Source organism: Sparassis crispa (genome assembly GCF_003851025.1).
Source record: "Sparassis crispa DNA, contig_000009F, whole genome shotgun sequence".
NCBI classification, from domain to species: domain Eukaryota; kingdom Fungi; phylum Basidiomycota; class Agaricomycetes; order Polyporales; family Sparassidaceae; genus Sparassis; species Sparassis crispa.
The window spans coordinates 1,342,967-1,366,094 of NW_020939756.1; the positions used below are offsets into that span (position 1 = coordinate 1,342,967).

General features: G+C 50.9%; 9 protein-coding genes across 9 annotated transcripts; 7 read left to right on the plus strand and 2 right to left on the minus strand.

Annotated features, from left to right (window-relative positions):
• Positions 1–2,333: 2,333 nt before the first annotated feature.
• SCP_1004430 (hypothetical protein) lies at positions 2,334–3,317 on the plus strand (the record flags this gene model as incomplete). The annotated part of the gene is made up of 1 exon (XM_027762308.1): positions 2,334–3,317. One exon carries the CDS (start codon positions 2,334–2,336, stop codon positions 3,315–3,317), a length of 984 nt encoding a protein of 327 aa, XP_027618109.1.
• Positions 3,318–3,544: 227 nt separating this feature from the next.
• On the plus strand, positions 3,545–6,268 carry SCP_1004440 (hypothetical protein; the record flags this gene model as incomplete). The annotated part of the gene is made up of 1 exon (XM_027762309.1): positions 3,545–6,268. The coding sequence occupies one exon, from the start codon at positions 3,545–3,547 to the stop codon at positions 6,266–6,268; it is 2,724 nt and encodes a 907-aa protein (XP_027618110.1).
• Positions 6,269–6,674: 406 nt separating this feature from the next.
• Positions 6,675–7,160, plus strand: SCP_1004450 (hypothetical protein; the record flags this gene model as incomplete). The annotated part of the gene is made up of 1 exon (XM_027762310.1): positions 6,675–7,160. The coding sequence occupies one exon, from the start codon at positions 6,675–6,677 to the stop codon at positions 7,158–7,160; it is 486 nt and encodes a 161-aa protein (XP_027618111.1).
• A 419-nt stretch (positions 7,161–7,579) lies between these two features.
• On the plus strand, positions 7,580–7,789 carry SCP_1004460 (hypothetical protein; the record flags this gene model as incomplete). The annotated part of the gene is made up of 1 exon (XM_027762311.1): positions 7,580–7,789. One exon carries the CDS (start codon positions 7,580–7,582, stop codon positions 7,787–7,789), a length of 210 nt encoding a protein of 69 aa, XP_027618112.1.
• A 217-nt stretch (positions 7,790–8,006) lies between these two features.
• On the plus strand, positions 8,007–8,447 carry SCP_1004470 (hypothetical protein; the record flags this gene model as incomplete). The annotated part of the gene is made up of 2 exons (XM_027762312.1): positions 8,007–8,277; positions 8,431–8,447. The coding sequence occupies 2 exons, from the start codon at positions 8,007–8,009 to the stop codon at positions 8,445–8,447; spliced, it is 288 nt and encodes a 95-aa protein (XP_027618113.1).
• A 2,837-nt stretch (positions 8,448–11,284) lies between these two features.
• On the minus strand, positions 11,285–13,203 carry SCP_1004480 (hypothetical protein; the record flags this gene model as incomplete). Its single annotated transcript, XM_027762313.1, has 9 exons — positions 11,285–11,882; positions 11,946–12,221; positions 12,271–12,345; positions 12,404–12,427; positions 12,483–12,523; positions 12,581–12,633; positions 12,687–12,766; positions 12,824–12,984; positions 13,042–13,203. The coding sequence occupies 9 exons, from the start codon at positions 13,201–13,203 to the stop codon at positions 11,285–11,287; spliced, it is 1,470 nt and encodes a 489-aa protein (XP_027618114.1).
• Positions 13,204–14,192: 989 nt separating this feature from the next.
• On the plus strand, positions 14,193–16,336 carry SCP_1004490 (WD40 repeat-like protein; the record flags this gene model as incomplete). Its single annotated transcript, XM_027762314.1, has 4 exons — positions 14,193–14,610; positions 14,680–15,005; positions 15,055–15,162; positions 15,212–16,336. 4 exons carry the CDS (start codon positions 14,193–14,195, stop codon positions 16,334–16,336), a joined length of 1,977 nt encoding a protein of 658 aa, XP_027618115.1.
• A 397-nt stretch (positions 16,337–16,733) lies between these two features.
• Positions 16,734–18,876, minus strand: SCP_1004500 (MFS general substrate transporter; the record flags this gene model as incomplete). The annotated part of the gene is made up of 10 exons (XM_027762315.1): positions 16,734–17,096; positions 17,166–17,348; positions 17,411–17,603; positions 17,654–17,854; positions 17,919–18,114; positions 18,182–18,292; positions 18,348–18,439; positions 18,492–18,590; positions 18,659–18,756; positions 18,817–18,876. The coding sequence occupies 10 exons, from the start codon at positions 18,874–18,876 to the stop codon at positions 16,734–16,736; spliced, it is 1,596 nt and encodes a 531-aa protein (XP_027618116.1).
• Positions 18,877–20,819: 1,943 nt separating this feature from the next.
• Positions 20,820–23,107, plus strand: SCP_1004510 (hypothetical protein; the record flags this gene model as incomplete). Its single annotated transcript, XM_027762316.1, has 22 exons — positions 20,820–20,893; positions 20,947–21,025; positions 21,077–21,090; positions 21,143–21,241; positions 21,295–21,304; positions 21,361–21,378; positions 21,430–21,455; positions 21,507–21,532; positions 21,583–21,617; positions 21,670–21,694; positions 21,759–21,770; positions 21,826–21,841; positions 21,891–21,933; positions 22,025–22,125; positions 22,238–22,277; positions 22,339–22,388; positions 22,447–22,474; positions 22,527–22,584; positions 22,635–22,659; positions 22,725–22,863; positions 22,920–22,988; positions 23,051–23,107. The coding sequence occupies 22 exons, from the start codon at positions 20,820–20,822 to the stop codon at positions 23,105–23,107; spliced, it is 1,044 nt and encodes a 347-aa protein (XP_027618117.1).
• Positions 23,108–23,128: the final 21 nt, after the last annotated feature.

Sequence of the window (23,128 nt, forward strand, 5' to 3'; positions counted from 1 at the left end):
ACATGGCTTGTCTGGGCGTCTAATCGCGAAAAGTAGTGCCACGTCCATTTGCGTAATTCTGCACCGAGCAGGCTGCTCGGCAAAGCCCCAGCGATACGAGAACGTTCGTCAGTTTCATAAGCCCGAAGGCGAACGGCCTCGACTGGATGAGTAACGAGAACGTACGCATGCCTTTCAGCCTGCCACCGGGAAGAAGTCATCGACATCATGAACTCGGCTCTTCCAAGTGGAGGAATGCCGCGCACCTTATGGCAGCTAAGAGGTCTGGGAGCTGCCCTTCTTATGATTCTAAATCATGAAAATTTTGCACTGCCATATGTGCCGGGTTGAAGTTCACGATATCGATCATAAGCATGTGAACTCTAGCAATTAATGTCACCGCCTATTTTACATTTATGTTCCTTCCAGGAAAGGTAAATGTACTTCCATTTTAGGGGAGGTAAGTACTCGATTTTGCAACGCTAGTACAACTCCTTCAGAGTTCGGCCTCCCATTCTTCCGCAAGGTTCCGCCGCCTCTTGGAATTTTCGTATGTAGAAATTTTCAAAATGGCCATGGCTTGAGTTTCTCTTCAGCACTTCTCATCTCCTTTCTCAAACCTTGCCGAATTGCTAATCTGCACACCTCCAACACAATCATGATGACAGTATATATGATCATGCATTCTGCTATGATATTTGTCACTCTAAGCTAATCTAAGCTGACCTGCTTTGACCTACTTCAAGAAAAATCATAAGCTGTCAAAAATATTTAACTTTATGAGAGACATTTTCTACTAAGAATCAAGTATAGAAAGCTCTTACTAGATTTCTGCATAAGTGTCAGCAGTTGCATGGCAGTACTAACCACATTTGAGAAAGTGCTGTAACTCGATCAAGAATATCTTTACAATGGATGATTGACAAGCTATCAGCTACAAATTCAATCCTATTAGCATCAGATATATAAGTGCAGTTCATAGTATCATACCATATTCTGTTACAACGCTCCTCACTTGTGGCGCGTCTTTTCTTTTCCTTTTCCTTGTTCCCTTTACGTTACCAGACTACGTGATCCAACATGTGACTCATCGGAGCGCAACCTCCGATTCTTTATCCAGATGTCCAGAACCCCTAGTCTAGGGTTACACCGGATCCAACTCCGGACCTTCTTCTTATTGCACATGCAAGACATGCATGTATGCCTCATCTTTACCTCGTTCTGATACACAACTCGTTATCCCCATTAGTACTGATTATCTCTCACGACCTTACTCAGCTTTCCCATACATATTACTTCCTCGTTGTTACCCTGCTTAGACATCGTTTCACCTTATCTAACCAATGAACGATCCTGCATTACTGCGTAGTACTGCGGATACCTTTTGTATAAGTAGACGACCTTGTCGAGCTGGATCCCCATCTCGACCTGGTTACCATTAAACCAGCTTTTCACTTGCCTTCGACTGAGATCGACCGTCAGTAGCAGACAGCCACTACGAGTCATAAGAACGAACTCTGATCGACCTTCAGTGCGAGGACATCGCCAGAAGTGTCACTTGAACGGACTTGTGTCTTAGACTAAGACCTTGTCTCGTGATGACTCGACTAGACGCTCGTGTTTTGCTGCCGCGTAACATTAGGTCGAGATCTTATTACTCTCTGTGACTTCCTAGAGTCTAACAACGAACTACCGACCGGACCGAACCTTGAAGACTGAACAATACACCCGATTCGATTGCTAAAGCACCGTTTGAGATTACTCTGTAATCGAGGTAGCTGAAGGGATAGACTGATCACTCATCTTCGGAGAGGGGTCTGTCCGAGAGACCAATAGGCCGAGGAGGCTGAGGTAATCACTCGAGCAATCAGCAAATAGGTGTATCAGTTTGAAGACAGAAGACACTCTACGGGCTTGTTAGCCGACGACGAACGAACCCACTTAGTTAAGGATGGTGTGCAGTCTACGTGTAGACATAGGCCACACAGAAGAATTTATCCACGCTGGATTTTAACTACATCAACCCGACCGCTCTTCGAGAGCAGTACCGCGAGCACCTCCCATCCCAAGCGGAGTGGAGCACAGAACGAAACGCACATTTCATAGGAGGAAGGCCTGTATTCATCAGGCCAGACAATCACAACTTCGACTACTCCCCAGAGGAATTTGAAAGGACACTTCCCCATAATCTTGGTGGAATAGTGCTCCAGCACATCGCAGACAGCGGTATAACGACCTCCTATCCAGGAGAGAGACCAGACGCCCCTTGGAACCCCCCTGCCCAGAATCCTGTACCCCAACCGACTCTTGCACCAATCGTACCCGATTACATACCACCGATGGCTACAGTTACCATGGATGAAGGACGTCACCATGTTAGCCAGAAGGAACTTGGTTTTAGAAAACCCGAGATCTTCAACGGTTCAGACCGTTCGAAGCTTAGGGAATTTATAAACCAATGCAAGAACTACATGGCCGGAAATAGCCATGTCTACCAGGAGGACAATCAGAAGATCGCATTCGTGCTATCGCACATGCAAGGAGGAACAGCAGGATCATGGGCGCAGAGCTTCATAGAAACGGAACTCACCAATGACGACTTCCTTTCTTATGGGAGTTGGAGAGACTTCATTGCGAGTGTGAACAAAGCATTTGGCGATGAAAATATTGAAGAAACCGCTCGTACCTTGCTGCGTAACATCAAGCAAGGAACTCGTACTGCGGACGACTACATTGCCGAATTCCGATCGCTTGAATCCAAGGCGAAACTAGAAGATGCCGGAAATATCGAGTATTTCAAGTGGGGGCTTAACGACCCACTCCGACAAAGGATATATGGGATGGAAAGCATGCCCAAGACACTTGACAAGTGGTACGAATACGCCTCGCGGTTTGATAACCAATGGAGATCTGCTCAGATCTTCAAGCGAGGAGCCACTACGACGATGCGAGGAAAGGGCCGATCTGTCCATCGTCCCTACTACTCGGCTTCTGCAAAGGATCCAAACGCGATGGATGTTGATCGTGTCAATATCTCGTGCTTATCCCCGGACGAGCGACAAAAGAGAATGAAAGAAGGATTATGTTTCCTATGTGGAAGGAAGGGCCATATAGCCAACGACAGACAATTCCACCCCCAGTCTGGAAGTTTCACCCGTGCTAGAACGATACAGCCCGGGTTAGACACAGACACGATCACATGGATCAAGAAGATGCGAGAAGACCTCGCACAGAAGAAGGAGACGTCGAAGGAAGAAACCAGAGAGGAACAGATCGCCTATGTGCGAAACGTCTTCAACGACATGACTGATGAAGAACGAACCCAATTGGGTTTTTGAGACGACGGCCACTAGTAATGCATGGACCGTCGCATCTTACCGTATCTCCCCTCATTATTTGTAACACTAGCGGAAATTCAATCACTGTGAATATTTCGTTGGGAGAGAAGGAAGACGTTACAACAGAAGCCTTGATCGATTCCGGTGCAGCCGAAACGTTTATGAACATTCGTTTTGTGGAAGAAAACGATTTCACCAGATGGGAATTACCGAAACCGATTACAGTCATGAATGCAGATGGCACACCAAATCAAATGGGTACCATTACTCATTGTACCTGGAAGATGATGAAAATCGGAGGAAGGAAGACGCTTACTCGCTTCCTCTTGACCGGCATTGGCAAAGAAAACATACTTCTCGGCATGCCGTGGCTTAAACGCCTCAATCCGATGATCAACTGGGAAACCGGTGACTTTTGGTTTGGTAAAGACGCCAAATGGCCACCGAAACCCACCGTCGAAGATGCACCAGATGAAGAAGTTTCGATTTTCAAGGAAGATGGACTCCCAGAGTTAATCACCACCAAAAATTCCCCTACCTCGTTTGGGCATTCGGAATCTATCAGAGAAATCATGGCCGATAACACTGAGCGTGGCGAGTTACCCGCAGTGCGGGATGATACCGAACCAGATGACCCACCATCAGAACCCCCTGTGGATCAGCTCGATGACGACGATCTAGTTATATCCTATATCGCAGGAGAGCCAGTTATTGGGATATTTGAACCCATCAGGAAGGAGTCACCGTTGATGAATGAAGAGACTGAAACCGCAGTCTTCACCATACGAAGAGGCCCCGCCATTGGAAGAATGACACACAGTACTCGATCCCCATTATTCTGTAACGCACAGAATACGGTCTTTTACAAACCATCCGGTAAATCACAAGAATTGGCACAACAGGCACACAAGGAAGCATCAGCTGTAGACAAACCCAAAACCGTCGAGGAGTTGGTCCCCAACTACCTCCACGATTTGAAGTCCGTTTTTGAAAAGAAAGCAGCTGAACGCTTTCCAGAAACCAGGCCTTGGGACCACGCCATTGATTTGAAACCCGATTTTATTCCACGTGACTGTAAAGTCTATCCGTTATCGCTCAAAGAACAAGGAGCGATGGATGACTTCCTAGAAGAAAATCTGCGAAAAGGATACATCCGACCGTCGAAATCTCCCATGGCTTCACCATTTTTCTTCGTAGGAAAGAAAGACGGAGCACTACGTCCCTGTCAGGATTACCGATACCTGAATGAAGGAACAGTGAAGAACGCCTATCCTCTTCTGCTCATCTCTGACCTTATGGATCAATTCAAAGGCGCATCGATCTTTACGAAAATGGATTTACGCTCCGGATATAACAACGTCAGAATCAAAGATGGTGACCAATGGAAGGGCGCATTTAAGACAAATCGCGGACTTTTCGAACCTATGGTCATGTTCTTTGGACTCTGCAACTCCCCGGTGACTTTCCAAATGATGATGAACGCACTCTTCAAGGACATGATCGATGAGGGATGGATAGTCATTTACATGGATGATATCCTCATCTTCTCAAACGATTTGGAAGAACATCACGTTCGAACCCGACGCGTACTCCAACGACTCAAAGACAATGACTTATTCCTTAAACCGGAAAAGTGTTTCTTTGACGTTAAAGAAGTCGAATTCCTAGGCATGATTATTCGAGAAAACTACATTGGCATGGACCCTATCAAACTTAAAGGAATTGCAGAATGGCCTGAACCAAGCACGGTAAAAGGTGTTCGCTCTTTCCTAGGGTTTGGAAACTTCTATCGGAAGTTTATTGCCAACTTCTCGGATATTGCCAAACCATTGACGAATCTTACGCGCACTGCCGCTGGATCTCCACCTTTTGAATGGACAACAGAATGTCAGACAGCTTTCGACACATTGAAGCAACGATTCAGTACCGCCCCAGTACTGTTACTGCCTGACAAGGCAAAACCCTTTATTGTTGAATCTGACGCTTCCAAGTTCGCTACGGGTGCAGTTTTACACCAAGCCGATATCAATGGAGACCTCCATCCTTGTGCCTACATTTCACAGACGCTCAATCCAGCTGAACGGAACTACGAAATCTACGACCGCGAACTCCTCGGAATCATTCGAGCTCTCACTGAATGGCGCCATTATCTTGAAGGCTCTCCCCATCCCGTCGAAGTTCGCAGTGATCACAAGAACCTCACGTACTTCCGTACAGCTCAAAAGTTAAACCGCCGACAAGCACGATGGAGTCTCAAATTATCACAATTTGATCTTCACCTCATCCATGTCCCTGGCACTCAGATGATCCAATCTGATGCACTCTCTCGTCGTAATGGACTCGATGACAGTGAAGGTGACAACGAAGATCGCATTCTTTTACCCAATGCACTATTCGTGCGATCCATTTCCCCGACACTATTCGACGAAATCAGGAATCACGCAGCAAAAGACCTCATTGTTCACGAAGCCCTCAAAGCAATTGCGCACAAAGGGCCATTCCCCATGAAATCATCGCTTTCTGACTGGGAAGTTCGCGATGGTGTCATCCTCTACAAGGGAAAGATTTACGTTCCACCATCCGAAACTCTTCGTCGTGACCTCGTTCGACTACATCATGACTCCCCTGCCATGGGTCACCCTGGAAAGTTCAATACTCTTGAACTGTTACGTCGTGAATTCTGGTGGCCCGGCATGTATACCTTTGTCTATAATTATGTTGAAGGCTGTGCCGCCTGTCAACAAATGAAACCGAATACTCATCCAACTCGTATTCCTTTGGAACCAATTCCCGCCAACCCACACGCATTACCATTTTCCTGTTGCACCACCGATTTTATTACCGACCTCCCCGTTTCCAACGGTTTTGATTCAATTATTTACGAAGGGGGTGATTCTTACGCCCTGCCTCAAAACGATCACAGCCGAAGGAACGGCCAAGATTTTTCATGACAAAGTATACTCACGATTTGGATTACCCGACCGAATCATCTCGGATAGAGGACCTCAATATGCATCCAAGGTCTTCCAAGAGTTAAATCGACTACTCCAGATCAGATCATCAATGAGCACAGCTTATCACCCTCAGACGGACGGAGAAACAGAGCGAGTCAACCAGGAGCTGGAAATCTATCTTCGACTCTATTGCGGAAACAACCCTGAAACATGGGCCGACCGCCTGCCAGACCTTGAGTTTTGTCATAACACAAGGGAACACTCGGCACGGAAGATGAGCCCATTCCGCATCATGATGGGATATGAACCACGTGGACTCCCTTCCGTATTTCCGACCACGAACATTCCATCGGTTGAATCCAGGCTTGACATGTTGCAGAAGATAAGACTAGAAGCACTAGCCATGCACCAGTTAGCCCGACAACAGATGGCGGACCGAGTCAGACAAGGATCGCCAAAGTTTACACTAGGACAGAAGGTCTGGCTAGACTCGAGGAACCTGAAGGTCAATTACGCCTCGCGCAAGATAGCACCAAAGCGTGAGGGGCCATTCGAAATTGTCGAAGTCATCGGACCAGCCAACTATCGTCTCAAACTCCCGAAGACCTGGCGAGTTCATTCCGTATTCCACGCCGCCCTTCTATCTCCTTATCGCGAAAATGACATACATGGTCCAAATTACGTGAACCCACCACCTGATGTCGTTGATAACGAAGAAGAGTACGAAGTCGAAGCCATCCTGAATCACAAGACGTACCGAGGTCATCTGAGGTACTTAGTCAAGTGGAAGGGATATTCTTCAGCAGAAAACTCGTGGGAACCTACCCACAATTTACAGAATGCCAAGCGAATCCTCGATGCATATAAAAGGACCAGGAGAATCCAGTAGAGAAGAAGAAACCCGGAATGACTACCACGACGGTTTTCCTCATCATCTTCCTAATCGTCCTCCACTGCACAACCCTCACTTTTCTTTGGATCATCCACCGAATCCTTATCAGACGACTTGTCGAACACACACTCTTCACGTGAGACAGCCCGCACGCTAACAGCTGGGGTGATCAGAACGATGCCTGGAACTGATCAGGCAGCTCTTATCTCTGTGGGAATACTCTTTATCGTCCAATGGATTTTCATCTATTTGATTGTTACCCGGATCCACGACATTCTATTTCACATCACAGATAACCGCGATCCCCTTAATGACCGAAAGGTATAAAAGGAGGAGAAGACGATATATCATCAATGCCCACTTCCGCTATAGACGACCTTGTTCACAATATACTCGCTGAAGTCGCCTCCACAATTATGAGCATACCCGCATCGCCTACGCTTGTCGATGGAGTACCCTCTCGAGCACAGACACCCTTTATCCGCACCTCACCACCCTCACCTTCTATCGAACTCAGTCACGCATCGGACGAACAAGAATTTGCCACACGTCTGGTCTCAGCTATCCGTGTTCCTGTCGACTTCACAGATATCCTCGTCGCCTTGCGAAATTGCCCGCAAGATTGACAAGCGGTGGTTTCCATGCAACGAGCATTAGAAATGGTCGAGTGAATGCAGACGGCCAGACAGGAGCTCATCGCAGCAGAGGAAAGAACGAGTAGAGCCCGAACCAGAGTCGACCAAGTCTGGTCATTAATGCGCAGTACGGTCACTCATACAGCACAGGAGATTTGGAGGGAGCATGGGGACGAAGACATCGGACACATCCTCGGATACACCACTAATGGAATACCCGCATCCGCTCCTCGCTCGTCGCCAGAACCAATTCCCGTTCGACCTCGCCCTCCTCGTTCGCACATACCTAGTGGACGATCTCCGTTATCCCAACCATCTTTCTCGACCGCATCCACTTCTTCGTGTCGCAGTCATCCCTACAGGGATGGACGTATCCCTGAACAAGGATCACGAACCAGCCGGCGGACATGCTACCGATGTGGAGGAGATCATTATGTCCGCGACTGCCCCCGACGACGATGAAGATCACAATATTTCTTGTGAGACAAGAAACGTTAGACGGGAGCTGATGTTACAACGCTCCTCACTTGTGGCGCATCTTTTCTTTTCCTTTTCCTTGTTCCCTTTACGTTACCAGACTACGTGATCCAACATGTGACTCATCGGAGCGCAACCTCCGATTCTTTATCCAGATGTCCAGAACCCCTAGTCTAGGGTTACACCGGATCCAACTCCGGACCTTCTTCTTATTGCACATGCAAGACATGCATGTATGCCTCATCTTTACCTCGTTCTGATACACAACTCGTTATCCCCATTAGTACTGATTATCTCTCACGACCTTACTCAGCTTTCCCATACATATTACTTCCTCGTTGTTACCCTGCTTAGACATCGTTTCACCTTATCTAACCAATGAACGATCCTGCATTACTGCGTAGTACTGCGGATACCTTTTGTATAAGTAGACGACCTTGTCGAGCTGGATCCCCATCTCGACCTGGTTACCATTAAACCAGCTTTTCACTTGCCTTCGACTGAGATCGACCGTCAGTAGCAGACAGCCACTACGAGTCATAAGAACGAACTCTGATCGACCTTCAGTGCGAGGACATCGCCAGAAGTGTCACTTGAACGGACTTGTGTCTTAGACTAAGACCTTGTCTCGTGACGACTCGACTAGACGCTCGTGTTTCGCTGCCGCGTAACATATTCTGCCAGTGAGTAAAATACTCTAAGTGCAGTCAATTGTGAGTCTTTGTCCTCACTTTGAAGTAACGGCTTCAAAGTTGACAAAGGGGATCCAAAAAGCATACAAGCTCGAAATTCATCTTTTAAAAAAAATTAGAAGTTCAGAACAATAGCTTAGCAAACATATCACTAAACACTAACCATATTCTGTGAGTGAAATTAATATCTGCATTGCACAGAATTGAATATCAAAATCACTGCTTTGCAACAATTGGCTAAATGTGTTAATGATTCTATATTGAATCATATTTTTTCGAAACTCTTCTGTCCTAAAGTTATTAAATGACACAGAAAATATCAGATGCTTATAACATACCATAAATAACAAGCTTAGAGTGCACGTCATAAAAGCTCTCAACCTGCTTTTCATTCCTAAGTAGCTTTTGAAGCACATTTATGAATCCACAGCTAAGCATTTGCTTTCTGCAATCATCTTTCTTTACTTGAGCAGAGCATGTAAAATAGAGTAGTTATGTCATACCATATTGTGCCATCTGTGAAAGTATTCATAGTGCAATCTCTCCTGCAGTTTTGTCTTGTAGCAACTGAACAAACAGATCAACAAATTCACTTCTCAGAAGTGGCTGAGGTATCTTCTCTTGACAAAGCTGTCATGCTCAGTAGTTATATAGAAGCTAAGACAGGTATTCACCAAGTAATTCTAGTGCATGCATCAAAATGTGCATTGAATGAGATCTTGCATCTAGAGCAATGGTCTTAAAGCTTTTTACAAAAGCTTCAAGCACAATGGTGTTTTCTCTTATAAGGTTGCTAAGGTATGCTGCCATATTTAGTGTTACAGAGATAGACTTACTAAGGAAAATGAAGACATACTAAATTTGCAAGTAACCTTAGCAAGTGATAGAAGAATATGTGCATGTAGATTGAGTAGTTCTTTTTGAAGTATTTTGTGTAGCCATGTTATGTAATGTGGCATAAAGTTTGCTATATTATTATATTAACATGTTCAATGAATATATATGCAAAGAATACAAAAGACATACCAGCCCCTCCATTGTCATGCAACCACTTGGTTAGTGCATGCCAGTTAGGTAAAGTTGATTCTACAATACATGTCAAGTGAAAATTACATCATTTGAATTAGAAAACAAACCTGATGTCTCCTTAAATAAAGTAATGCTATGCTTGTTAAGAACAGTATTTTCCGAAAGCACAAACTTATACACATCAATGTGTGTGTTGAAAGTGAGCTGTTCAAGAACCTTGAGAGAATATACAATATCCACTGTATCATGAATATTTTTCTTTGGAGTTGGGCCTTTTTTATATGTAAGTTTCACTATATTCATATTATACAATAAAATATTACTTTACCAGCTAAACTGTTTATGCTTTGTCTCTTAAAGATTTGTATAAAGGATGACTGAAATCTGTTATGTTTATATGATCCATGTGTTGTTGCTATTGAATTGCTGCCTAATAAATGCATATTATTTATAGAGACTGTGTATCTAATAGTAAAAAAAACATACATTGCTCAATAAATTCAGGAAAATTTTGCATAGCAGAACTCATGTATTCTTCAAGTGAAAGATCCAGCATGTGAATCAGTGCATGAATAATGTGTTTGCTTGCCAGAATATGCAAGGAAGGATTCAGAAAGATTGATTCAATACGCATGTGAACAGGCATATTCTTGGCTTGCAACATGGCAGCAATAACTTTGGCAACATGCTCAATTGAGGGGTCTTCAGTGTTATCTATATTGGTAAATCTGAGTATATCATTGAAGAAAGAGAATCTGATGCACAGACCTCCCATATATTCTGCTGCTTTGTGTTCAACAAGGCTGGGATTTCCCATATGTATAGTTGCAAGGGCAGCAATAGCCAAGTTAGCTGCATCTGTGAACATACAATGCAGTGAAAGTATTGTCACAGGTTCATCATATAAGCAAGGTCTTTGAATGTGCTGCCAATGATAGAGAAGTAAGAGTGCTCGCTGTGCATGTGTTGCTCTATATTCAATATGTTCTGTGGATGCCATGAAAACCAGAACATTAGGAATGTTTCCATCCCATAGTGCATTTAGTCCATCATCATAACCTGCAAATAAAACTTGAATAAAAAACACATGTTACAAAATAAGAACTACTGACCATTCTCAGCAATCTTGCCAATCAATTCTGCTGCCTTTGTTCTGAGAGATGACCCAAGGTTCACATTGGTAAGCACATCATGGAGCATATGCATCCCTTGATCTGCTTCAACAATTGCTACAACTCCAGCACCTTACAGTACTTATCAGCATACTTTTCCTGTGATAATAAGAAATTCACACACGAAAGTCTGCAAGGACCAATAAGCGATCTAGTACAGATTGTAGCTCCAACTCAGCAGCACCCTGAGTGATTGTCTTCACAAGAGGACCAGCAGAAGAGGTATCATACAAGTCAAATTCTATAATATCCTTGTGATGAGACATATACATGTCTGCAATGGTTTCTTCTCTCAAAATTGTATCCCATGTGTGAGGTCTAACACCACCAGGCATGAACTGAGCACGAGGTGCATATTCCGTCTTGAGGACAACAGATGCGTGAATCTTCTGATGAGGGTAAATAAACCTGTGTCCACCCAAATGTGGGGCCATTTTGTGCAGAAAATGGGTAAATCGAGAGTATAACCATGGCAACTTGTCCAATTGCTCCAGATCTGGACAGTCTTCAGAGCGACTGAGAAATGGCATAAGCTCCAGAATCCACCAGGGTCGGGTCAAGGATTCAGTTGGCTTCTCCGCCTTGAGCTTTTCCAGATCCCATTCTACCTTTGTCGGTAAGAGATCAAGTCCTGCAGTGCGAGCTTCATTTGCCATCCAAAGTGCAGGAATTGCATCCATTAGTAACTTGTCATTGGGCTTATTTCCACCTCCACTATGAACAAGGGCTAAGCATAAACACACACACACAACCAGGCAGATAGAAGACAAGTCTCACACATCTGAGTGGCAGCCTGCAAACCAGACTTCCTTCACACGAATAGGCCTGTTACTCTGTCCATCCTTTTCTATGTCTGGCAGCCTCTCAGTCCCAGCTGGATCAGCACTGTCTGAATGAGATGCAGCGACTGTAGGTGTGATGAACTCCGGAGAAAACTTAACTCGACGTTCATCGAGCGCAAGTGCATGTCGGACATAGTGGACGTCTTTGCAGTCCGGTGTACCAGGTAGATCTTTCTTACGCCTAAATACCCCAACAGAAGACACCGTGTCCCTATACAAAACATGTAGTCAAAGCCTGCCGGAGAGATGGGTAAACATACCAGAGACCCATGAAGTGAACTTGCACATCGCGATGAGAGAAGGTAACCTTGAAGCGTTCTGCCATCGCGTCGTCACTGCAAGACATTAATAAATGTCACAATATAATTCCTCAAGCACTGGATGCAATCTTACCCTTGTTCATACAACTCGAAGGCACTGGAGCATCAATGTCAGTGTCATACAAGCACAGCAAGTGAAGGAGGGTATGTACAAGGGGATCTGCTCCTCATTTCCGGAGTGTATTAAACCGACCTGCGCTCAGGAAGCCATTCAGGCAAACCAGTTTTGCACGTGCGGAATGTGGCGCACCCTCGCAATCATTCCAGCTAGAACTCGGACCTGATATGCACCGCGAGAGAATCCTAAAGGCACACATTCTTCCAGGGTCTCCCACTGAATGCACACTAGTACTCACCGAAGAAGAAAAGCTGATCGCCTGGTCGATAATTCTCTGATAGCCAACGGTACGCAGCCAGGATGATCTTGTCGAAGTTTCTGACACCCCCGCTGAGTAAATAGTGAACATGAACGACCATGACAGAGCACACGTACAATGCAAAGGCCATGTCCAGCAGACTGCTCAGCTTCAACTTGAGCCGCTTCCACGGCGAGCTGTGGTACGGATCAGCATACGTCCCTATCCCGCTGTTGTAGTACGTAAGCTGGTGCTCATCCTTCTGGATTCGGGCGTAAATCTCGATGACATTGGAGTTCTGGACCCGAATAATCAACGGAAAGGAAGAGAAAAAGAGTTTTCTATCGCACTCAACTTTACTCCCAAATTGATTCATGGTTCCATCCAGCGCTACGATGAGTCTGCGCCCGACGTTTGTCTCAACTGATTTGCTCCAGGCTTGTATACCAGATTCATCCATAGGACGTGGTATGGCAAGCCTTTTCATCGCCGAAGGAGAGGGTCCGTAGTCCGACATGCCTGGTTGCAATTGTCAGGGGCATTCCAGAGACTATGTGGCCAACGAACTGGATTTCAGGAGTTGGAGGACAATCAAATCGCGAATACGGCAGAAGAAAATCAGTTCAACAGTGGAGGGAGAATCAAGAGAAAGACGGGAAGGATCATTCGTGCACTATCATTTCAAGAAACCTCGTGTGAATGTGGTGGTCACATTTCTGATATCTGACGTGCCCGGTGAAAACCCTATGTCGCAAGGTTCAGCTACTTAGAACGTAGAAGTTCATTTTATGTAATCATCGAAGCAGGCTGCTCGAACCTTGGAGTGACAGCCTGGCTCGGTCGCACTTTTGAATGCAAATTCCGTGCTCGATTGTCCTACGTATTTGCAGTCATTTGTACCTTTGCAGTACTTACTTTCTAACACTGTGTCGCGGTCGACGGAGATTGTCGCTGCGTGGCACGGTACCAGGTCAGCGAAGGAAACGAGTGATAATACAGGTCCCTCAAGTATAGGTCATGGCAGGCAAAGTGAAAGACGGACTTACATCGGGGCCGTCGCGCACACATACATGCAGCACAGCACATCCGTGAAAGGAATGTCAGCCCGCACTGCATGACAAGTTCGCAGGTCGGAGCTGTGGCGCATCCCGCCCTCGACTCGAGATCGCCACGATCGACTAGCGGGCGTGTGATGGCGGCGACAGTAGTATGGGTCAAGACAGAACCAGCGCCGCCGTTATGACGCGTGCTGAAGACGGATGCTAGCTCGAGGTATTTGGAACGAGCGAGTGAGAAGCCGGCTGGGCTTCAAGGACGCCGCACAGAGAGCTCCACAAATTTGTAGAATGGCATGACGGGCGAATGGGTATAATACACGTGGGTTACAACGACCTGCTTAGTCGCAAAATCAGACCAGCACTTCGTCGCTTTCGAGGGAGGCGCGGGAGGAGCCATCTGGCTCGCGTTCGTGTCAACCGAGGGGTGGAATGGCCAGAAACTCACAACATGCTAAAACCTCTCCTGGACGCGCCTGACAAGCGGGACGGCCTCCTCGATCTCCGCAAACAAGCCCATGTCCAAGAGACCCTCGCGCACCATCGCCTCCAACAGGTCCCTCAGCCACGCGCGACACTTGTTGACGGTCGACGTGGGCTCGAACGCGACAGCCTCGGCCGGCTACAAGATGCGATGGCGCTGAGGGCGGGAAAATGTGCCAAGCGGGATGAGCGTGTCCTCGGCGAGGGAGTGGGGGCTGCGGAGGACGGCGGTGGGAGTGGTAGGGTAGTTGTACTTGCCGGGGATACCGTTGAGCTGGATGACCTGGACGACGAGCTGGGCGTCGCTGGTGCGGTTATGCCAGAGGAGGGTGACGTGACGCGGCTTGCGCTCGAGGCCCTTGGCTTCGAGGCAGACGGGCTTGGGGGTGTGGTCGTCGGAGTAGACGGTGTACAGGTTCAGGTCTCTCCAGTGGTCCATGCCTAAGTGGGGTCAGCGAGTCTGAGCGAGAGCAAGGAGCTGCGCATTATCGATCAGGGTAGGAGTGGACATGCTGAGCACGCGTCTTTCCCGCCACCCGCGATGAGCTCACCCGTCCGTTTGGCCATCTGCACCATCCAGGCCGACTTCCCGGACGTCATCAACGACGTCCGCACTGCCGCGGTCCCCGATGGCGCCTTCTGGCTCTCCTGCTACAAGACCGGCGAACCGTCCGTCCACGCCAAGGTCCACGCCGCCCTCGACGACCACGACCGCGACCTCGTCCGCCTCAGTCCCTCCCACGACGTGCGCCTCTCCGTGACCGGCGGTCGTGCAGATGCTGTGAGCTCCCTGCCTTCGAGCTTCCTTCTCCCCGCTGAAACCCTCGCAGTGGCAGGCCGAGTACTCCGCCGCCTGCCCCGCACTCGACCTTCCCGACACGCCCCTCATCATCCCCGTCCAGTCATACTCGGACCCCTCTCCCTCTGATCCACGCAGAGTACGTCCCTCCCTTCACCCTGTTCGTCCCATCGTTGAGCACCCCGCAGGCCCACAAAATAACCGCCTTCGACGTCGCCCCCGACCGCTCCCAGCTCGCGACCGCCTACAGCGACGGCACCATCTACCTCCGCCGCACCTCTCCACTCTCCTCTTCTGCGCCTTCACCACGTCCCTATGCCCAGGCGAAACCACACCTCTCGACGCCCACCGTCCTCCGCTTCTTCCCATCCTCCCGCGTACTCCTCACCGCCGGCCTCGACTTCGCCCTCACCATCCTCCCCGCCGACCCACCAACCCCCGGCACACCCGCTCAACCAGCACCAACACGCCTCTCTCCCGTGCGCACCCTCAAGGGGCACACCCGCGCCGTCACCGCCACCGCCATCGTCGGCCGCGGCCGCACCGTCCTCTCCGCCTCGCGCGACGGCACCCTCCGCCTCTGGGACGTCCCCTCCGCCACCCAGATCCGCGCTCTCCCGTCCGCAGGCGGCGCGTGCGTCCCGATCCTCGCGCTCACCGTCGGCGCGCGCCAAGGTGAAGGCGACGGCGAGGGCAACGCGGACGTGGACCCGCGCGAGGTCGAGACCTCCGACAAGCTCGCCTTCCTCGCGCTCGCCGACGGCTCCTTCGAAGCGCACGACCTCCGCACCAAGCGCGCCGTCCTCCGCGTCCCCTCCACCGCTCCTCTTCCCGCCTGTGCGCTCCAGGCGATCGCGTACGACGCCCCACGCGCCGCGCTCGCGACGGGCGACGCGCACGGGATCGTGCGCATCTACGACGTCCGCGCGGGCGACGCGCGCCCGCTCGCCGCGGTACAGCGGAACACGGCGGGGATCGAGGACCTCGCATGGCTCCCCTTCCCGTCCCCGCCCCCTTCTCCCTCTCCTTCCTCTCGCTCGCGCTCACCATCACCCGCCTCTTTCCCGCACCCACACCCCAACGGCATCACATCCGCGGCAGCGGCGCTCACGCTGGCCGTCGCCCCCGCCGACGGGCTCGCGTACCTCCTCACCCTCGGGCACGGCGGGGCTGCGCCCGGCGTGTGCGCGGAGCTCGTCGGCGCGGACTGCGAGGCTGTCTCGTGCGTGCGCGCATTCGCCGTGGAGGAAGGGGGCGGCGCGGAGGTGTGGAGCGCCGCGGCGGATGGGGTCGTCCGGCGCTACGCGGTGTGATGCGACGCGTTGGCGGTCGGTGGGGATGGAGATATCGTGCTGTGGAGAGCTAATGACAAGGGGGATGTATCGATAGCGCGACTCGCTGCTGTATCTACGACGGGATGCTCTACTGAGAATAAATATATAGGTGACTCTGTGCATACCTCCAGCGGCTGGGAGTGTCGTCGTCGTCCAGTCTGCTATCCCAGTATTACCAGACCGTGGCATCCAGGTACTCCTCGCTCTTCTTCGCAAGTCGTAATGTCTACGCACCACTCCCAAGTCCATTCTATACCGCCCACAGTACATAAAATACATCTCGCACGAACATCTACCGAAACAGCGTCACGTCAAACAAGGTACCGCTACAAAATTCCGCAACATCTCCCGCGGCCAACCAGCCCACGGCCATCCTCTACACCACCCCGAACCTCACTCCACTCACCATCGCATCCTCGCCCGCCTTCTCCGAAAGCATCGCACCGCCGCGGCCCACGAGCATCTTCCCCGCGCCCTCAAACACGCCCTCCACCTCGGTCGCAGGACTCGACGTCCCCTCTTTGGGCGGGCGCCCGATGACGCCCACGCCCCGCAGAAACACCACGCAGATCACGAAGCTCGCCGCGGCGAGCGCGAACGCGAACCACCCCGCCGCGCGAAATCCGCGCTCCAGCACCGCGGGCGCACCGCGGGGGAGCGCAGGGTGGCGCGCAGCATACGCGTCCGACACCGCTGTCGCGATGCTCGAGGAGAGCGCGAGCGCGAGGGACGTCCCGAGCTGTCGTGCAGAGGTAAGTCCCTCGAGACTCGAGACTAACAACCGAGGGGTAGAGGCCAGGGCACTCACCCGCGTCGCAACGTTGAATATGCCCCCCGCGAGGCCCTGCGAGTCCGCGCCGAACGCGATGCTGATCTGGAGGTTGCCCACCGTGTACGCCACGTCCGTCCAGCTGACGAACACCATCACGAGGAAGCCCGACGCCCAATAGCCCGCGTGCATGTCTTGCAGCGCAAACACCAGCGGCGCGGCCTGCTCCCAATTCGGTGTCAGCAACCACGCGCGCGAAAGGGAGAGCAAGGGAGGAGAGATACCATGCTGATGAGGAGCCCGCCCGCGATGAGGACGTCCCCGCGCACGCGCGAGAGCAGCCAGCCCGTGACGGCGTTCGCGGCGAACGCAGCGATGGCGGACGGGAGGATCTCGAGCGACGTCCGCAGCGGGTCGAGGCCCTGCACCTGCTGGAAGTACAGCGTGACGAAGTAGCTCGTCGCGTTGTAGCCGCCCCTGTGCGCGCAGCATCAACCCCGCAGTGCGAAGATGGGCTGGGCACGCACCAGGCGAGGAACACCATGCCGACCATCGGCGCCATCTTCGTCCCGCGCTTCGTCCAGATGCTCACGGGCATGATCACGGACCTGTCCGCCCGCTCGCGGTGCGCCTCCCATGCAACGAACAGCAGCAGGATCACGAGCGACACTACAAGCAGCGCAGGCACCCACGGCGTGCGCCATCCTCTAGATACCGCCGTGGACTCCCTGGATCATAAGCACACCACCGTCACTACGCCGTATAGTTCACGCGCATCCGCACAACACGTACGAGAGCACGAACGTGAGCAGCCCAAAGCCCGACACGCTCAAGCATGCGCCGACCCAGTCGATGCCTTTCGTGTACCGCGCCCGCACGGGGTCCGGCGGGATGGTGAGCACGCCCAGTACGAAGAACGTCGCCGCGAGACCGCCCTGGATGTAGAATATCACCCGCCACAGCGACGCCTTCTGGCAGAGAATCCCGCCTGCACCCAGAACCAGATAGGTCCGTTAGACATTATGGAAGCACGATCTAGCGGACGGCGCACGCACCGCCGATAAGACCAACGATGTATCCAATCGCCTGCCCGGCGCCCAGTGCCGCGATAGCTCTGTTCTTCGTAGCAGAGCCCGACTCAAAGTGTGACGCGAAGATGCCGATACCTGATGTGTCCCTGGTCAGCTTCCGACCACACCAGTGCGACTCAGCTACGGTCACCTGTAGGTGTGTTTGCAGCGGCACCGACGCCTGTCAGGGCCACGAAGATGATGAGGGCAACCTTGTTCGGCGACAGCGCCGTGGCGATGCTCCTGGGGCACCCGTCAGCAAGAGGGGAGGGGAAAACGGAGAGCGTGGGCGAACCACACGGCAAAGAAGCCTGTTCCGATGAGGAACATCTTCTTGCTTCCCACCACGTCCGCAATCCGCACGAAGAGGAGTAGGAGGCTCCCGTAGGACAAGCTGTTATCGGGAACCACATCAGCGCCCGTCCTGACCGGGGGAAGGCAGAACGAGGAGACGGCACACACGCATAGACGTTCAGCGGCCACTGCAGCTCGGATTCTTTGAATTGCAGAGCCTTCCCCAGCGTGGGCAGCGCTATTATAAGAGCCCCATTCACGAAGATCTGCAGTGAGACAGACTCAGTACGGAACCGGGAAGGAAGGGAAGCATTCAAAGGACGTACGTTCAGTATCGTCACACCGCAGACGGAGAGAATAAAGAGGGTCTCTCGGAGGAACGCCATGCTGCGACACCAATCCGCTGTGGACGCAAAGGCCCATTTGTACCCCTGCCGCGGGGCCAGGTTCCCAAAAATTTCTGAAAGCTGGGCGATGTGACTCTGACGGGAACAGCGGTGTGTGCTTCCATTAGGACGGAAGAATAGTATACTCTCCACATGCTACCCGGGGCATAAGGCTCTTTGACTGCAAAACAGAGAACGGGTCAATTTCGAGGCAATACACGTCTTATGCTGGCCAATAGGGAGGAAATATGAGACCGGGATAAGCGCAAGCTTTGCAAGACTGACACTGCGGATGAAGGGGATAATCACAGTCCGCAGTCTTGATCATAATAACATCCGAAGGAAGACTTAATGAGATATGGATACGTGCGCTGGAAGGAAGTACCATATGGCGAGCTCTCTGGAAATGAAGGTGCGTGAGTACACACGAAAGACAATGGGGCGGACAAGCATGAGGGCCATACCTTCCTGCATTCTTTACTCCTCCTGTTTGATGGAAATCATGGAATGGTGATTCGAGCACAGGACTCACCAGCACATTCAATAGCGAGTCCCAGGGATGCTTAAAGGACACGACAGCATGTGACCTCAGTTACAGCCGGGTTTGGTCTTCTCCGTCATTTGTTGCTAGTACGTCGGATGCTGAGTAACCGGCCGTGTGAAAGAGCTGACTAGTGACCTCCGTATGACAGAGAGAAGATGGAAATTGCAGAAGCCTTGTGGCGCCACAAGCTGTTCGCCACTACTTATAAAATGAGAATATGAACACCGAAGTCAATAGCTGTGCCGTCTTAGAGGACGACAGCCGACAGACGTATCAGACTAAGTTCCACTTCGATGATAGTCGTTGCTGGCTAGGCCTGTGATGACGCGAGCTTGTATCTTTACGTACCCCAGATGATTGTCAAAACGAATGCACAAGTGGAGTTCGTAGACAGCACCATATCAACGGAACCTCAAAGGACAGTGATACCTCCCACTATCCAAGCTACCGCGACTTGCCTATCACTGCGAAGAGAAGGTGTTGCTATTTTTATGAGCCAGTTGGACCACTTCAACGAATCATCCGCGAGACTCACCCAAGCAAAGGCTAATAGCTCAGGCCTCAGTGCTGAGGTTCAGGAGAGCGCGGATGTAAATGTCTAAAGTTGAACGTTGAACGGCAGCCTTGCGTTGTTGAAGGCGCGCGGGAGTGTATAACGGAAAATCATGTCATGAGATCTGAAACCGCCGAATTCCATATACTTATGTATCGGAATGGTTACCGAAGGGACGGTCGACGCGGACATCCAAATATTTGGACCAACGAGCTGCATCCGCTCTCCCAGCCCGTCGTTGTCTGCCAACCCAAGGTGGTACCCACAATGTACAGCATAACGTCCGACAGGTGTTCAAGCACTGCCCGATCGCAGCTGCATCGATACTATCAGCTCTTTCCGACGACCGGGGTGCACCGCGAGTGAATTGGACCAAGCGCCCTGTACGAGCGCCCGCAGTGATCATACGGATCTTGATCTCAAGTTGACACCACGATGCGTACTACTGGTGCGGTGTTCCCCCGGATTGTGATGGCAGCGCGGCCAGGAAATCTTCACATTAATTTGCGATGCTCGAACTACGAGAGACCAGTTATCTTCAAACTGACCACTTCCACCCAACCACAGGCCGAATTAACTCGAGCGATTCACTTCACAGCAGTCTCAAGGAAATCAGTTTGACGATGTCGTAACCGGAAGAAATCTTCTTGCATTTCTCTGGCGTCGCTTGCGCGTCTTCTTTCCGTAACCGCATTCAAGCGTCCTTATATATCCCCCACACATCATCTCTTCCGCAGGTCTTTCATACCCCGTGTCTGTCTCCGTCATATCGCAGCTCAATAGTACACGAGACATTCCCCTTGGCTTATACTTCCGGCAGGCTAACACTGTCATACCGACGCTACCATGTCGAGTAATGCTCCCTCAAACATCGGGGTAACGGATGGCGCTCTCTTGATGGGCACTTTCATTGCCTCGGTGTATGGTCTGCTTTTCTGAATTTTGGCGATTGGAACTTACCTTGTCTCCAAAGCGCTTTTGGGATCACTCTCATGCAGACATACGTATACTTCACCGCGTTCCCAAACGATCCCAGGCTCATTCATGCGACAGTAAGTAAGCCTGACGTCTTTGCCAGAGCTACTTTGGTTGACAATCTCTAGGTCTGGGTACTGCTGTGCGTGCGCCTCAAGTAGCACCGTTTACTGCTGATTAGGATGTGCTCTTAGTATATTCGATACCGGCCACATAACACTCGCGTGGCACATGATGTATCACTGGCTGATCCTTAACTTCGATAATCCAGAGGCTCTGGGGATTGTCGTTTGGTGAGTTGTTCGTCATGGAACTAATTCTCGCCCCGTTCTCACCTTTTGCCCAGGAGTCTAAACGTGAGTCTGCATTTTTGCAGATTTGCTGTGGCTCATTGAATGTTGTCTGGGCGCAGATAACTGTCATCCTAACGGTGAGTATGCAGTTGGATAACCAGCACACCAGCTGACCTCCGAGTCGAAAGGGCCTCATCACTCTGATCGTGCAAAGGTAAGTTTCGGGCCTCTCCCTGCCGTTCCATTGTTCACCCCGATTCGATAGCTTCTATGCACGTCGAGTCTTCATCTGTACGTCTTTCCTGCGCTGACCTCTTCAGCGAGGCTTATCAATTCGGTAGTGAGCAATCGCAACTGGTTCCTTACCATCACCATTGTATGTCACGACCTGATCTGCCACCACATTCATTCTCTAACATGCAGTTCAGATCATTCTCGCTATCGTGAGATTGGGTGCGTGGTTGCAGCCGCTCATCCTTCCGTCTGTTCTGCAGCTAATGACACTCCTTCGCGATAGTGGTCGGCATCGGTGCGTAACCCAGTAGTCCATAGATCCCTCGACTAAATAGACCGCGATTACCCAGTGAACGCAGTGAAATTGTCAGTACCTTTCTCACTCCACACCCACACCCACTCACGCGCTCTCCAGCTTCCAACTCAAGTACATCGCCCTCTTCCCGAAAGCATGCGGGGTCAGTTGTATTCCCCTTTGTCGCCCGTACGCGTGCTGACACAGTTCCCCTTCTCAAATTTCCCATCGCGCCCTCACTTCCCTTTTGGCAGCCAATCGTCGGGCTGTCATTGGGCGCGGGTACTGCTGCGGACGTACTCATCACGGCCTCGCTCGTGTACTTACTGCGCGGCCACAAGACAGGATTCAACGTGTAAGCATATGCATATACCCAGCCCATTTGCGACAAGTATCTGACAGCACTCTGTTTCGCGAATTTCGGCGACCAGCTCGTATGTATTCTGACTGCGTTGAGAATAGCACAGACTGATTTTGATCCCGATAACGCGCATTAGCACGGACACAGTATGCGTCACCTCTCAATTTACACGTTTCCCGCTCATCCCGCTCATCCCGCACTACGCAGATCGTCAACCGTATCGTCTTCTACACCGTAAACACTGGCCTTCTGACGAGGTACGCTTGTCACCACATATACAGTTCGTGTGTCCCCTGACCCGTGCCTTGCTGGTAGCGTTGTTGGGATCGTCGTCATCATCACGGTACGCAACTCATCGACCTTCCCCAGGGCCGAGCTCACGCGCAGAGATGCAGTTCGTTTCCATCCCGCACGACATGATCTATTTTTCCATCTACCTCACCTTGAGCAAGCGTGCGTCTCCCGTCTTCTATGCCCCTTGTTCCCCGCTGACCCTCGCACAGTGTACATCAACGCGCTCCTCGCGACGTGCGTCTCGTCGCATCTGGTGCCACTCTGTTGCTGCTTCTGATATCTGACCATGTGGCATGCAGGCTCAACGCGCGGCGTGCGACTCGCGGCTGTGGCGTTGAGGATTCGACGCTATCGATGTCACTCGCTGCACGCGTGGGGGGCACGCACCAGAGCGGGCAGTTCTCGATGAATGCGATGCACGGGGGCAAGACCGACACGGTGCGCCCCCATTCTCCTGTTCCCTTCTCGGGATCAGTGCACTGACACAACCGTAGATCACACCTGTCGTGCACGTCGTGACGACCACAACGACGGACAGCCGCTACCCGCCGGAGGACAACAAGGTATGATCCCCATCCTTATCCAAAATATTTATCTGATGCTATTTTGATTCCCACCGGCGCAGACCGACGGTTGCACCTTCACCGACCCCGAGTCTAGCATGTACATCCCTGAGGTTTAGGACGTCGTGAACCCTGTTTCC